Source organism: Andrographis paniculata, unplaced genomic scaffold, assembly GCF_009805555.1.
Source record: "Andrographis paniculata isolate CXL003 unplaced genomic scaffold, ASM980555v1 Contig78END, whole genome shotgun sequence".
NCBI classification, from domain to species: Eukaryota; Viridiplantae; Streptophyta; class Magnoliopsida; order Lamiales; family Acanthaceae; genus Andrographis; species Andrographis paniculata.
Genome location: NW_026137615.1, coordinates 675,337 through 690,271, shown reverse-complemented (window position 1 = coordinate 690,271; position 14,935 = coordinate 675,337). Strand labels below are relative to the sequence as shown.

General features: G+C 36.4%; 4 protein-coding genes and 1 non-coding gene across 9 annotated transcripts in view; 2 read left to right on the top strand and 3 right to left on the bottom strand.

Moving 5' to 3' along the window:
• Positions 1-3,834, bottom strand: part of LOC127239643 (uncharacterized) — a 36,686-nt gene extending 32,852 nt beyond the window's left edge. For 2 of the 5 annotated variants that reach the window (XM_051257884.1, XM_051257885.1), the window contains exons 1-5: positions 2,683-3,831; positions 1,763-2,240; positions 1,174-1,261; positions 908-1,089; positions 570-706 (exon numbers count right to left, since the gene is read on the bottom strand). In XM_051257884.1, coding sequence (XP_051113841.1) covers positions 570-706; positions 908-1,089; positions 1,174-1,261; positions 1,763-2,240; positions 2,683-3,650 — 1,853 coding nt within the window. In that variant the 5' untranslated portion in view covers positions 3,651-3,831. Of the gene's footprint in view, positions 1-569; positions 707-907; positions 1,090-1,173; positions 1,262-1,762; positions 2,241-2,682 lie in introns of all 5 variants that reach the window. The other 3 variants (XR_007836174.1, XM_051257887.1, XM_051257886.1) reach the window with 3 other exon arrangements.
• Positions 3,835-6,833: 2,999 nt separating this feature from the next.
• LOC127239558 (uncharacterized) lies at positions 6,834-8,667 on the top strand. The gene is made up of 2 exons (XM_051257762.1): positions 6,834-8,427; positions 8,579-8,667. Exons 1-2 carry the CDS (start codon positions 6,834-6,836, stop codon positions 8,665-8,667), a joined length of 1,683 nt encoding a protein of 560 aa, XP_051113719.1.
• Positions 8,668-11,758: 3,091 nt separating this feature from the next.
• On the bottom strand, positions 11,759-12,816 carry LOC127239557 (uncharacterized). The gene is made up of 3 exons (XM_051257761.1): positions 12,474-12,816; positions 12,346-12,431; positions 11,759-12,220 (listed from the first exon to the last, which is right to left on the bottom strand). The coding sequence occupies exons 1-3, from the start codon at positions 12,814-12,816 to the stop codon at positions 11,759-11,761; spliced, it is 891 nt and encodes a 296-aa protein (XP_051113718.1).
• Positions 12,817-12,846: 30 nt separating this feature from the next.
• Positions 12,847-13,734, bottom strand: LOC127239556 (uncharacterized). The gene is made up of 2 exons (XM_051257760.1): positions 13,264-13,734; positions 12,847-13,161 (listed from the first exon to the last, which is right to left on the bottom strand). The coding sequence occupies exons 1-2, from the start codon at positions 13,732-13,734 to the stop codon at positions 12,847-12,849; spliced, it is 786 nt and encodes a 261-aa protein (XP_051113717.1).
• On the top strand, positions 13,457-13,563 carry LOC127240024 (small nucleolar RNA R71). Its single transcript, XR_007836289.1, has one exon. It is a non-coding gene; the product is annotated as a small nucleolar RNA R71 (small nucleolar RNA).
• Positions 13,735-14,935: the final 1,201 nt, after the last annotated feature.

The window sequence follows — 14,935 nt, the reverse complement described above, 5'->3', positions numbered from 1 at the left end:
GGTGATTGGTGTGATGTTTTCGATGAAGAATTGGTTTTTCGTGTAATATATGAAAATCAAAATAGGTGTTTGATTTGATGGTTCTGGGAATAAAGAAGTGACGAATAGTTCGAGACCAAATCCATACCTTAAAGAAACACACCATCTTTTGGGTACTCTTGATTTGAATTTTTCATCAAGCAGGCAAATAGGATAGATCATAAATGGAATTTTCAGTAACATGTGAAATTTAGCACAAAAGTACATTGACCAGCCGTGTATTAGTAACATATCTTTTTTTTCTCACCTTACCGCAAGATCCTTGTTTATGACCCAAAACCAAGCTGGCATAGTACATATAATGAGTGTGATGTGTGATTTAAATGCCTACACTTAATATAAAATACCCTAATCACTAAACAGATAATATTTGAACAATTGGAATGGGCTGAGTTAACTTATTTAGAAGGATACAGAAATTGTACTTTTATGAAGGTTCTCATTGGTTTCCATGGGAAAATATAAGAATGAGAAAACAGCAAAATATATATATATACACACATATATGTATATATAAAAAAGCATCAAACCTTCCAGAAGAAGAAGCTCGTAATGCTCTTATTGGTGCTCGCTCTGGTTTTTGAAGCACTCGAAATGTTCGATTCAGGCCACTTCGTAGGCAGGTTACAACAAGCCTATTAACATATCCTCCTTCTTTCTCAGTTCCCTGCCCACAAAAGCAACTACGGTATGTGAAGCTGCAGCTCCCAGTTGACAATAGAAGGTAAGACAACACATCACAAGTAGCATCTCTAATTAATCAAAAGTAACAATAGTTGCTATTTTCGAGAACCCACTAGAAGCTTGTGTACAGAAAATCAACAATTGTTTGCAATAAATTTAGATGCTTCAAAGAGACAAGTCTGACCTGAGAATAAGAAAATGACACAACTCGAGAATTTCCTAGCCATCGTAATCCCCTGACAACGTTGCTGTGAACAGAATAACTTGCAGCAACGGCATTGGCAGAGATGTCAATAATATCTATTGTGCCACTTTGTGATCCTAAAGCAACTAGAGGAACGGCTACAGCAGGAGTGTTCCCACCACCTTCACCAATTGCATGAACAATTAAATAATGTACAGACCAAAATAAATTAAGAATTATAGGGAAAGAAATGGATAAATACACACGCGCTGAAGTAGCAGTCAATGAAGGGGATGGAACAGCCAATATAGTCACAGCTGATGACAGGAGCTGAAGTTGTCCCACCAGATTTATCTGCACATTGTTACAACACCTTTTAACATGCATAAGCTTGCAAGGCCAGTAGCAAGCCAATACTAGAATAACATTTTAAATCCAAGGGATCGTAAAGGGATTTATAGACAAGTAACCTCACCAACAAATAGAAATATATAATCTACTAAGAGAACATGAGAATGAAACTATCAAATTGATTTTCAGGCTTCAGCTGCGTTTTAACTTATTTTAAACCCTTTTCAACCCAGAGATATGACATAGCAGAAAAGGATAACTACTACTTATGTCCTAGATCACAAGTGTAACCAAGACTGAAATGAATAAAAATTTATTTTCAAAATCAGGGCTCCCACCAGGAAATCATTCAATTTGATAGAACAGCCAACACTGTAGGGGCACAATTGAGAAGTATGACAAACTCAATGATTGCTCAAAACCATCAATCACATTTACAGGTAGCAAGGGGACAACCAGAAACCAGTATTTCAATGGGGAAAATAAGACCTACGAACTACGTACCTTAAAGGAAAGATCATTTGCAGCAGAAATGGGACCTGATTGACTACTCCCTCTGCCTTTTGCATCTTGAAGTGTGACTCCACTCATTTCAAGTTTGTCAGCAAATAATTGTTCTGGAGAGGATTTGTTTTCAGAGATTGAAAGTTGATGGATTTCAGAAAGCTTCCTCACATTATCTTTATTATCATTCTGAGCATTGCCAGGCCCTTCAGCAGTCAAAATCCATTTCCACACTTTTCCATCATCCAAAATGGACATTAAATGTGTTTTTGAAATGATATGGGACTTGTCAAAAGAATCATAAGGATTATCGAAACCAGTTTCATATGAATCCACATCAGGACAACGCATGCGAATCCCTTGAAGTGTGTAATCTGATTGGGAGATAGTGACAGCAAGAACTAATGGAGAAGGAATAGTTGTGCCAATTGAGGGCATTAATTCATCCGTTGAACACATAGCATACTCCTGTCCTCCCCTGTTATGATGAAAATGAAATCTTTATATGCCTCCGGCTAACAGAAAGATATTTCAAGCTCCAACTATGGAATGAGATGTCGTAAAAAAAAAATGGTGTTCTTCATAGCTCTTTGTCACCGTCGCAAAATGTGATGAAAAGTGAAAGAAACTACTATCAGCAATATCAATAGAAGTAGGAAAATAGTTCTAAATATAATAATCAAAATTACTGTCTCCACCATGGGCCCGAAACAGAATTACTACCATTAACAAGAGCAAATTGATGAAGGAAACTGTTGAACTAGTTTGTTTAAGCTACTTTGAAATAGTTGAAAACATTTTCTGCAAACTAAACGGAAACGAACTTCACAGCTAATGACCTACATAGAATAAATATCATAGCACATATTACCAACAAAATGAAAACAAGATTCAAAGTCATGCTGACATAAAACACTCACGGTTTCCGGCTCCAAGTACTGAGCTTCCCATCCATATGAGCGCAATAATAAACCTCCATATTGACGTCAGCCAATATATCTACAAACTTACTGCAGCCCCTCGGCAACCCTGAAGAATATAACACTGATTCATACTGCAAGTCAAACAGCACCAGCTCTCTCGGAAACGCCACTAATAGAACATGCTTCCAGTGTGGTGAGAAAGCAAACTTCACCACATAATTTGGGAAAGCCGCAGAGGCTGGTGCTCCATTGTTACCACCAGAAGAATCCCTCTCCAATCTGTTCAACTCAGCAGCTTCAGTACGAATCTGATATTCCTTCAACGCAACATCGTTTTCAGAGTCATCCCCCAATAGCTTCAACGACAGCAGGAATCCTTTGAGTCCTAGGGCACAAAAATGGCGGAAATCGAAGGGATCTCGGCGGAGGCACGATAGGTACTCCGGCGAAGAGTCATACTTGAAGAAGCAGCGGCCAGTGGTAGTGTTGTAAATGGAGAGCAAGGAGGGCCCTGAAACGGCAGCGAGTGACCAGGAGTCAGATCGGGTCCTGATCCAGCAGAGATCCTGGATACCTAATTTGGCCGAATTTGGGTAATTGGTCTCGAAGAAGAGAATTGGGGATTTGGAGCGGAAATCAAGCAAGGAAAGGCGGCCGTGGCGATCACCGACGGAGAGCATGAGGTGCGGGGATGAGTTGTCGGTGTCGAGAAGGTGGTGCGGAAGAGGCAGTGGAGACCAGCGCACGGCGGTGATGAAAGGCGAGGCTGCGGCGGAAGGGGGAGGAGGCAGAGGGATTGTGGAAACGAGTTGCATGGAGTGGGTATCGATGACGGCGACGGAGCTGCCAGCACCGTAGGCGAGAAGACCAGCTGAAGAGAGCTCGGCGGATCCGCCGTTGTTCTTGGAAGGCGGGCCCGGTAACATGCAGTCCCAGGCGGCCGAGGGTGGCCGCGGCACCGACATAGCAGTTTACTCAATCCAATCAGTCCTGCTGCTTATCAACGAAAGAATGACCGGAGAAGAAGAGAGATCTGAATTCCACCATGCAACACGGCGGCGGCAAGGCACGGCACGGCAAGGCAGGTGGACAGACAGACAGACACAGACAGGCAGGCATCCTTTAAAAATGGGAAGAAAAAGGTCGTAAGGGTTATTGAAATTGCAATTGGGATTTGGAACAATTATTAATTGCTTCACTTCAATTTGCTTTCATTTTTTTTAAAGGAAAAAAAATAAATATTATTTTCAATATAACTAGAATGTATTAATTTTAATATAAAAATAATTTATTAATTTTAATTTTATTATAAATAATTTTAATTAAAATATTATTGTTCAAAAATTAATATAAATTGTTGATATGTACGTAACCATATTGATGGGGCAACCGATTTAAATACAACATCGTGTTTACAATTATATATCTTCATCTTTTTAACATGGTCATGTACTGCTATTTTGATTGAAAAATTCTTTTTTTTTTTTTTTCTAAATTATATATATTGAATTAAAAATAGTTGATTTAGGTAAAAATTAAATTATAATAATGTGAAAATTTTCAATTTCAAAATATTGAAATCCAATATATTGAATTTTTAAATCAAAATAGAAAAAAATGCAGTCATGTCCACTTATATAAACGGTCGTATTTGAAGTTCAGTTCGGATGTAACACAGCCACGTACACTGACATACGGTGGTATTATAAAACCATCACGGTATATGGGCGTAAGTATGTACACAGACATGTACAATTAAATATGTTCGTGAGACCTCGTAGATAACATTTCAATATATATTTCAATCACGGTCGAACTAGACTTTACTATTCTCAAATTTATATAGTAATTTAATTTTTAACTATATCAGCTATTATAAATTAAATATACATAATCTTTAAATAAATATATATATATAACAAAAAAAATGAATGTTTAGATCAAAACATAAATAACCACGCCCGTGTATAATTAAACACGACCGTATGACAATATGAGCGTGTATAATTATACATGGTTGTGTGACAATATGGGTGTTTATAGTTGTACATGGTTGTGTTGTGTCCAAGTCAATTGTCCCCCAATCTCGTTACATGCACGTCAGTAATTTTCGTTAGTTTTTTATATTATAATCAAAATTAATAAATTTTAACTATATTGAGATTACTATTGATTATTTTCTTTCTGCAGACTTTTTTTTTTTTTCAAATATATATGGTTGTGTTGAGTACATATTTTCATTATTTTGTTAAGGCTTAAATTACATAATATCTCTTTTATTTTAGTATAAATATACAAAATTAAGTAAAATTATATGTCATCCGTTTGACTCTAATGGTCTTATTCACTTTTTGCGTCATTGTACTTAATATTAAAAATATCCTTATATTTGTATAATTTTTTTGCACAAATATCATTATAATAGTATTATAAGGGGTAAATTGCAATAAATATCCTGCACCTATACCCGATTATCACTTTTGTCCTCAATATATCACCCTGGCAAAATATATCCTGCACTTTTACAAAAAAAACTTATCATTTACGTCCTCCCGTCGCGCGTCATTGTCACGTGGCAGTTGAACCACGCGCTCTCGTGTACGAAATCCACGTGGCATTGTTTGATTGGGTGATTATATTAAGATATTAAAGTATATATATTTATATATTAAATTTGCAATTTGATTCCCGTGCGAAATTGCAATTTAATTAAATTGCAATTTCACACAGGATCAAATCGCAAACTCACCACAAAACCCCTAACTCATTAATGGTGGACTTCAGAATATCGATCACATTCAGGTGGAGGAAGTTCATCCAAAATCGATTGCATTCATCTGGGAAGTTTATCTCGCTCGCCAATCTTCCAAAAAAGGTCTGAATTCGAGACATTTGTTGTCGGAGGAACAAACGTAGCTTCATTCCTGTGTTTTTTTTGTTCTTGATGATATGAGTAACGCCGAGGATAAGAGCAAAGGCAGGATTGAGGGAAAAAGAATCGACTTTGGGGCACATCCTTTATATGGTAAGTATTTTCGTTTTAATTTCATATAATATTCTTCTTGTGGGGTACTGTTGTCGGAAAACTCCAAATGTTTCGATTCAAACCATGGTCCTAACATTAGAAATATTTTATTGTTCTATTTTGGTCCCACATTCCTTGATTCCGTCAATTTGATACAAATTTGGTCCCCCTATCCATTGTCATATGAAAGTTTCATACTGATTTTTGTGTTATGCAGAACCCAAAAGCACACATTTGACAGTGTGCTTACATTTCGATGAAGTCTTGTACCACACTCCAATAGCAAAGTACATTGGGGGATCCATCAAGAATTTTGATTCCGTGCTAGCGGGAACACTTACTAAGGACTTGACGGAGTTGTTTGGAAGAAATATTGGGATTAACGTTTCGGAGTATAGTAAGTATTACACTCTAATTGGTAACAATTTAAAGCTATTAGAGAGTGGTGAGGAGTTCCGAGATGCAACTTATGAATCTTTAATTAGTAGAAAATTAGATACTTATGTAGATCTTGAAGGTAATGTGATTGGTCTGGATGATGATGAAGATGGTGAGGATAGTGACTTTATAATGGGTAGTGGAAGTCACGGTAGTGATGATGACATATTTGAGGAGTTTGTGGACATGGGCTATGATGATCTTGGGGATGAATTTGTTCGTGGAGTTGGGGAGACAGTGTTGGGAGAGGGCGAGTTTGGCAATTTGGGAGGGATGACTATTGAGGGTGAAGGAGATGAATTCCCCGGTTTAGATGATAATGGGTAGGATAGTGACTTTACAGTGGGCAGTGGAAGTCACGGTAGTGATGATGACTTATTTGAGGAGTATATAGATATGGATTGTGATGATGAGGGTGAAGGAGATGAATTTCCAGGTATAGATGATTACGATATAGGCCAAGATATGGCTAATGAAGTAGTTGTTGAAGAGGTACTGGATTGTGGTGTTAGTGTATGAGGGAGCGGGTAGCAAAACACTTGTGAATTTGACGTTGGGAATGAAGGATTAGGGGCTGAGAATGATGAAGAGGATACACCGGAGGAGAATTTGGTAGTTGGACATAATGAGGAGTGAAAGGAGTTACTTGACTCAGAGGATGAGGGGCGCAGGCGGGGCGTGAGGCATGACTTTTCCAAAGTTCAATCCACTCAATGTGTACACACCGAGGTTTGATATAGGGATGATATTTGCAACAAGGGACGAGGTTAAGAGAGCAATACAATCTCATGCAACTTCAGAAAGAAGAAGTGTGGCTTTTACAAAGATTGACAAGCGCCGGTTGTATGCGAGGTGCAAAGAACCAAATTGTGAGTGGAAAATCAACGCAGTGAAGGTGAAGAATGACACTGCTTTCCAAGTAAGTCTATTGCATCCTAAGCATTCGCAGTCATGTCTTCCTTCTTTTAATGTTGCGAATGTTAAGACTTCTTGGTTAAGTGAAAAGTTTGCTCATAAATTTAAATGTGATCCGAAACGCGAGGTACGAGGTTTCAGGAAGGAGATAATGAGAGAGCTAAACGTGAGTGTGTCAAAAGATCAGACCTATAGGGCAAAGAGGCGTGCTTTGGAACAGATAAGTGGAGATCCTATTTACCAATACAGTCTTTGGGATTACACATATGAGTTAAGAAAGAATAATCCAGGGACCACAGTTGTGTTAGGTGTTGAGATTAATGATGCAGAATCTGTTTTTGACCGTATTTATGTGTGTTATGGAGCTTTAAAAGAAGGATTTAGTGTTGGTTGCAGACCCATAATTGGTGTGGATGGATGCCACTTGAAAGGTATTTACACTGGTGTATTACTTACCGCCGTTGGAATTGATCCGAATAATAACCTGTTCCCAATTGCCTTTTCAGTGGTTAGTAGAGAGAATGGTGAAACATGGAGATGGTTCTTGATTTTGTTGAAGAAAGATTTAAGGATCGGGGGTGACAAACAAGTTACATTCATGTCTGATAAGCAAAAAGGGCTGATACAAGCCTTCGATGTTGTATTCCCAGAATGTGATCACAGATTTTGTGTTAGATACATGCATAACAACTTTGTTAATGCCGGGTTTAGAAGAACTGCACTGAAAAATATAGTTTGGCATGTTGTTTTGGCTTCTACGCTGGGGGAATTTCGTCGTCGAATGGATGAGTTGAAAGATCTTGACAGTGAGGCACACAAATGGTTCGATGATAAGCCCGTAGCGCAGTGGAGTCGGAGTCACTTCAAAGTTTATCCAAAGTGTGACATGTTGTTAAACAATGTGTGTGAAAGCTTTAATAGTGCGATCCTAGATGCACGAGAGCAACTGATTTTGTTGATGTTGGAGTCAATAAGACAATATCTCATGAAAAAGTTGCAAGCGAACAGAGATATGGCTACGTGTAAATGGAAAAACTTGCGGTTCTGTCCAAAGGCATTGAAGCTGCTGGAGAGAAATGTTCGGAGGGTATCTAACTGCATTCCTATTAAGTCTGATAATACGCATTATGAGATTTCTTGCTTCGATGGGAGCCAATATACTATTAATCTTCGGGAAAAAACTTGCACATGCAAACAATGGCAGCTAAATGGAATTCCTTGCAAACATGTCATCTCTGCTATCTCTAACCAACGAGAAGAAATTCAAGACTACATCGATGAGTATTACTCCGTGGAGACATACATTAAGGTATATGCTCCTGCCATAATGGCTGTCACCAGTGACATGTTTTGGGAGGTAATAGGTTTTAATCCACCTAAACCCCCAACAGAAATACGATCGGTTGGGAGACCTACCTCATCGAGGCGAAGGAAATGGGATGAACCTGTGAGAAAAATAAGAAAGAAGGCTGGAATTTTAATGTTAAAGAAAAATCAAATGGCTGTTCATTGCAGAGGATGTGGAAACTCTGGACACAATGTTAGAAAATGTCCACCAGTCAGTTGAAAACCGTCGGGTTGAGGAATCATCACCACCGGTGTAAACTATAGCAGTGTGTAGTTATTGTATTATATTTGTGATATAAAATCATGCATTGACTCTTCTTTGTACATATAGGTGGCTGGACAAGACCCCACGACAACATCCGTAGAACATAGGCCACAACGGATTTCTGTAAGTACAAGCTAACACAATACATAATATATATCATTTCTCTCACGAAGTAAGTTAAATTTAAATAAAAATAAACCTACTTCTGCAATAAAAATAACGTAGTATAGATAAAGTAGGGTCGTCTTCTCATGGAATTAAAAAGGTTTTATTTTTGATTGTTTGATTTATAAATATAATAAAAGGGGTGGATTTTGGAAGAAGGAAATAAAACTAAAATAACAAACTAAAAACTCTACTACTAAAAGATAAATTCAATAAAAATAAGTTTTCAGTCTAGGAATGAAATTGACAACTTGGGTACCGGATTTGGTCATCGATAATATTTAATTTTATTGGTTTCTAAATAAATTAGTTATAGTTACCGACATGCGTCTAATAACCAACTCTTACTTAATTTATTGACAGTCTAGGTACGCCCGTCAACTGTTTCCCTAGTCTAACTGTCTTGCGAACTAGAAGAGCCTAATTCCATTTAATAATTAACTATGCAAAATTGTTTAAAATTGATTCCGTGATTTCCTAATGGTGTCTGCCACTAGTTGCTACTTGAACCAAATTAAAATGCAATTACGGACTCCTAATTTAATTTAGCAATTAATCCTTAATCCAATTGAAATATCTAGCCACAATACCCAACCAAATAAAATATTATAACTCAAAGAAATCAAAAACCACAGAAATACTTAGGAACCAAAGAAATATAATAAATCAAAACAAGTCCAATCTCCTAAATCCATACAAAGTTGTTTTCCACTCCTCGACTAGAAAAGTAAACTACTCGCTAATCATAGGAGGAAGAACAAAGAATAAGAAAGCAAAGAGAATCATAATGATATTGGTAGAGGTAGAACTTGAAATCTTCTTGGCAGAATCTTTCTCCTTCTTGCCCTTGCACGGTTTCTCTATGGGACTCTTCTGCATAGTGTTCTCATCGATAAGTGGCATAAAGTGGCGTATCCCCATTCTTTCTTTCCTTTATATTTGCCCTAATTTTGTAACAATTGGGCCTTGGACCTTTTTGTTCTCTTTTTCCACTAATTATATCAATTTTTTTATTTTTCTCCTACAAATTATAAATAAATAATATATGCCAAATCGGTAGAATCTAATTAAAATTAACCAAATATCGCAAATAATACAAATATTTAACGCATGCGATTTATGGCTATTAAATCTCCCCACACCTAGATTATGCTTGCCCTCAAGCATAAATTCAAAACAAGCCAAAAGAAATCGCAGACAACTCAATATGACAAGACAATCCAACTCAACCAAATCAATCGAAAATTCAACATATCAAGCCAAGTCAACCTTAGAGGATAAAGTGTATGCGCACATGCTCTCTGAAAGAAATTAGTGTATATAATCAGCTAATGCTCAAGTAGTGTGACACAAGATTATCCCATAGGCTTGAATGAAAATCAAATCTCCTTTGCTTAAGATACTCGAATTTAACATCAAGAATCAAATGGACTTTTTTATAAAGGTTGTAATGGGGATGATGGTTAGGGGTAGGAAAAATGATATGCGGAGGCTAAAATATGTTTAAAAAAAAAATATAATAAGAATACGATGCTAGCATGTGAAAAACAGTTCAGCATAAACAATGAAACCCTTACTTTATTCACTACCCAAACCTTAATAACATAATTATATCAATAATACTTTATCAAGATTTATTTTATTTTTATTGTTTTGGGGCCTTTTTTGGTTTTTTTTTTGGCCTTTTTTCTAAATATATATGTAAATCCGCCTTAACAACAGAAAAAAGATTCTATCACAAGAGAAATGGGGATCATGTCAATCACTGTCAAATCAAATGGAGAATACGTCTTTCACTACCCATTCTCATTGAAGCAAACACTTCTGAATGATTTATTTATTTATACTCAAACTTCGTTTCTAACTAGTTCCGAACAAATAAGGTGCATCACAACGTGAACTTAAGGTAATTCTTTCTAATATAGGGTTCAAATCGGAGAAGGCTTAATATCAAAGAAGGGTGTGAGGCTAAAAGAAGGTTTAATATAGAAGAAAAATAGGCTAAAAAGTCTCAAATGGACTAACTAGGGGAAATATATTGTGCTGGGTGATAAAGAAAGGCTCAATGGGTTACCTAATGCCCTTATCATTTTCAAAATGCAAGACTCGATAGTTGCAAGTTCAACATGCATAATCACTCAAGTTCTAGGTCATCTAATTGAGCACTACAAATCATACAAGAAAGAATTTCCAAAAGCTTGATAATATGTAGTTTACTTTCTAATGTAAGCTTTTTGGAATATATACTCGAATTCTCACAGGGTTCAAATATCAACCTGGTTCAACATATTTCAAATCCAATGTCATGAATCATGTCAGACTAACCTAGCACTCAAACCACCTTTGACTCACTTCAGACAAATCTCAAAAACATGCGAAAGGACAGCAAATCAGACATCATAAGTAGCACAAAATGAAATTTTGCCCAAAAAATTTGCATTACTCTCTCCCCATACCTAAAGCAAACATTGTCCTCAATGTAAAAAAAAAGTAAAATAAGAGAGGAACTTCCCTGGAGTCCGTAGGATTGGAGCAACTGCATGTTTTTGCTTTGGATTCCAAATTTCTTCAAGTTGATTGTGCGTCTGTTTTAGCCAACACCAAAATTGATAGCTCAGGGAGGAAGAAAAAGAAAGACGACGGTTTTTTTTTTTTTCAAAATTCTCCAAGAAGTTCCCTAGAAAAAATAAAGAATCCAACTCAAATAGGTGATGTTTAAAAATAACATAAAATAAAATAAAATAAAAACTAAAGAAAAGAAAATAAATAAAGCTAGAAAACTTGGGTTGCTTCCCAAGAAGCGCCTTTCTTTAACGTCTTTGGCTACGCAGTTACCATATTAGTCATTAGGTGACACTACCTTGGATCGTCTTACCCACTTCAGTTTTTGTCTTTTACCTCAACGTTTAAAATGATGATTACTCACAAAAAACTTTCTCTGCAAGATTCACATCATCATTATTTAATTGAGCATGCTCCAACTTCAGTTGATTCGAATGAGGCTTCAATTTTATATCCAAAATTGATTTATCATGCAATCCCAAGACTTTTTGCATATCTTTGTCAATAACATTCACACTGCACAACGTATTAGATTTTTCAAGGTATTTCATAATATCGAAAATATTAAATTGCACTTTCTCACCATCAAATTCCATATAAAGTATACCTTGTTTCACATCAATTTTAGTTTGTGCGGTGCACATAAATGGTCTACCTAGTAAAATCGGTGCAGGATTTGGAAAATTATCATCATGCATATCAAGCACATAAAAATCAACCGGAAAGATTAATTCGTTAACTTGCACTAGGACATCTTCAATCATTCCTTCAGGGTAAGCATTTGTCCTATCGGCTAGTTGAATAATAATTCCAATTTCCTTTAAAGGTCCAATATTCAGAGATTAGTAAATAGACTTAGGCATCACATTAATTTCAACTCCTAAATCTAACATTGCTCGTTTAATCTCCAACTTACCTATCTTACAAGGAACCGAGAACATACCTGGATCTCCACATTTAGGAGGAAGCTTACGTTGTAAAATGGAAGATACGCTTTCGCCAGCAATAATGCATTCGTCTCCACGTAGTCTTTTCTTGTTCGCACAAAGATCCTTTAGAAATTTTGCATACTTCGGCACTTGCTTGTTGCATCCAATAAGGGTATGTTCAATTCCACCTTTCGAAACATCTCCATCATCTCCTTATTTTTGTCATCCTTCTTTGGTTTCTCCAACCTGCAAGGAAACGGTGCAACATTAGTTTTAGTACTAGTAGGTGTATCGAAAGTTACCTTGTTCAATGTTTCAGCGGCAACTTGCTCTATTTCTTTCTCAATGCCGTCCTCATTCTTGTCATTTGGAACTCCAATATTTGATACTTCCAAATCTTTTCCATTTTGTATAACAATTGAGCTCACATTCTTCGGATTGGCGTCGGGTTGTGAGGATAATCTGCCTTTTTCTCTTGACTTCATCTCGCTCATATCATTCGCTATTTGACTTACTTATTCTTCCAAGTTCCTTATGCTATTCCGAGTTTCTTGTTGAAATTGCAACATTTTAGACGCCATAGTTTTCATCATATCCTCTGAAGAATTACTCGGAACCGTTTGAGAGGGTTGTGGAGGGTGATTAGGTGCTGAGAATCCTCTCGAATGATCTTCAAAGTTAGTTTGTCGATTCCCATACTTTAAGTTCGACTGATCATTCCATCCTGGATTGTAGGTATTCGAGTAATGGTTGTATGCTCTTGGGATGAATCCTGCAACACTGACATCTACTTTTTGACTCAAAGTAGGACAAATAGCAGTAGGATGTTCCTAACTTGCACATATCCCACAAGCCTTAACTTGTGTCTTTCCTACAACAAATTGTTGAACAAATGAAGTTAGTTCAGTCAATTGTTGTTGAATAGAACTCACATCGCTTGCTTCTTTAATTGCTACTGCTTCTCTTGGTCTGAACTGTTGTGAGTTCATCGTCATATTGTTCAGTAAGTCCCACACATCTCTAGGAGTTTTGTTCATCAAGGCCCCTCCACTTGCTGCATCTATGATTCTTCTATCAATGGAAGTCAAACCTTCATAGAAATATTGAATCAGTAATTGCACGGGGATTTGATGATGGGGACATCGAATAAGTAAAGCATTAAAACGGTCCCAATATTCAAATAAAGACTCCCATGTATGTTGTGTCATTTGGCATATCTTTTTCCTCATGATCGCAGCTCGTGAAACGGGAAAGTACTTTTCGAGAAATTTTTTCTTCATATCAGTCCATGTAGTGACGTTTCCGGCAGGTAGATTGAATAGCCAATCTTTTTCAGTATCTTTCAGTGAGAAGGGAAAAACACGAAGTTTAATTTGATCTTCTATTACTTCTTGCGGCTTCATACTTGTGCAGACGACATCAAGTTCTTGGAGATGCTTATGTGGCTCTTCTCCTGACAACCCATGAAAAGAAGGCAACAAGTGTATTAGTCCTGATTTTAATTCAAAAGCACTATTACCGTCTACCGTCGGGTATGCTATGCAGAGATGCTGCTGAGTTAAGTTATGAGCTGTCAGTTCCCTTAGTATCCTTTAATCTATCTCTTCTTCTAGCTCTAACTCGTCAGAACTCAAATTGCTAGATGATTCTAAAACTAAATCTTTTTGGCGATGCTCCCTAGTTTTTTTTCTAATCGACGCGCAGTCTTCTCAATTTTGGGATTGAAACTCAAGATTCCTGTGCGATCAGATCTCGACATAAACCAGAAAAAGTCAAATTTTTTAGATAATAGATAACAACCAAAGATAAATAAACCAATTAGAATTCCCCGGCAACGGCGCCAAAATTTGACAGGCGTTTTTCACACGCTGTAAAATTTAAATAAAAATAAACCTACTTCTGCAATAAAAATAACGTAGTATAGATAAAGTAGGGTTGTCTCCTCAAGGAATTAAAAAGGTTATATTTTTGATTGTTTGATTTATAAATATAATAAAATGGGGGGATTTTGTAAGAAGGAAATAAAAATAAAATAACAAACTAATAACTCTACTACTAAAAGATAAATTCAATAAAAATAAGTTTTCAGTCTAGGAATGAAATTGAAAACTTGGGTAGTGGATTTGGTCATCGATAAATATTTAATTTTATTGGTTTCTAAATAAATTAGTTATAGTTACCGACACGCGCCTAATAACCAATTCTTCATTAATTTCATGACAGTCTAGGTACGTCCGTCAACTGCTTCCCTAGTTAGAGTAGAACCCTAGTGATGCCACAAAGAATTTACTAGCCTAACCGCCTTGCAAACTAGAATAGACTAATTTAATTTAACAATTAACTATGCGAAATTTTTTAAAACTGATTCCGTGATTTTCTAATGGTGTCTGCCACTAGTTTCTACTTGAACAAAATTAAAACACAATTACGGAGCCCTAATTTAGTTTAGCAATTAATCCTTAATCCAATTGAAATTTCTGGCCACAATACCCAACCAAATAAAAGATCACTCAAAGAAATTAGAAATCACATGAATACTTAGAAACCAAAGAAATATAATAAATCAAAACAAGTCTAATCTTTCAAATCCATACAAAGTTGTTT

Bases quoted from the DNA above. Each gene is read 5' to 3' on its own strand.
- LOC127239557 (XM_051257761.1), bottom strand. From the start codon at position 12,816: ATGAAGTCAAGAGAAAAAGGCAGATTATCCTCACAACCCGACGCCAAT. The intron at 12,432-12,473 runs GTATGCAAAATT...GAACAAGAAAAG, and splicing joins TGCAACAAGCAAGTGCCGAA to ACTACGTGGAGACGAATGCA. The intron at 12,221-12,345 runs GTATGTTCTCGG...GGACCTTTAAAG, and splicing joins TCCTAAATGTGGAGATCCAG to GAAATTGGAATTATTATTCA.
- LOC127239558 (XM_051257762.1), top strand. From the start codon at position 6,834: ATGACTTTTCCAAAGTTCAATCCACTCAATGTGTACACACCGAGGTTT. The intron at 8,428-8,578 runs GTTTTAATCCAC...TGTTCATTGCAG, and splicing joins CATGTTTTGGGAGGTAATAG to AGGATGTGGAAACTCTGGAC.
- LOC127239556 (XM_051257760.1), bottom strand. From the start codon at position 13,734: ATGAAGCCGCAAGAAGTAATAGAAGATCAAATTAAACTTCGTGTTTTT. The intron at 13,162-13,263 runs GTGAGTTCTATT...TGTGCAAGTTAG, and splicing joins CAATTAAAGAAGCAAGCGAT to GAACATCCTACTGCTATTTG.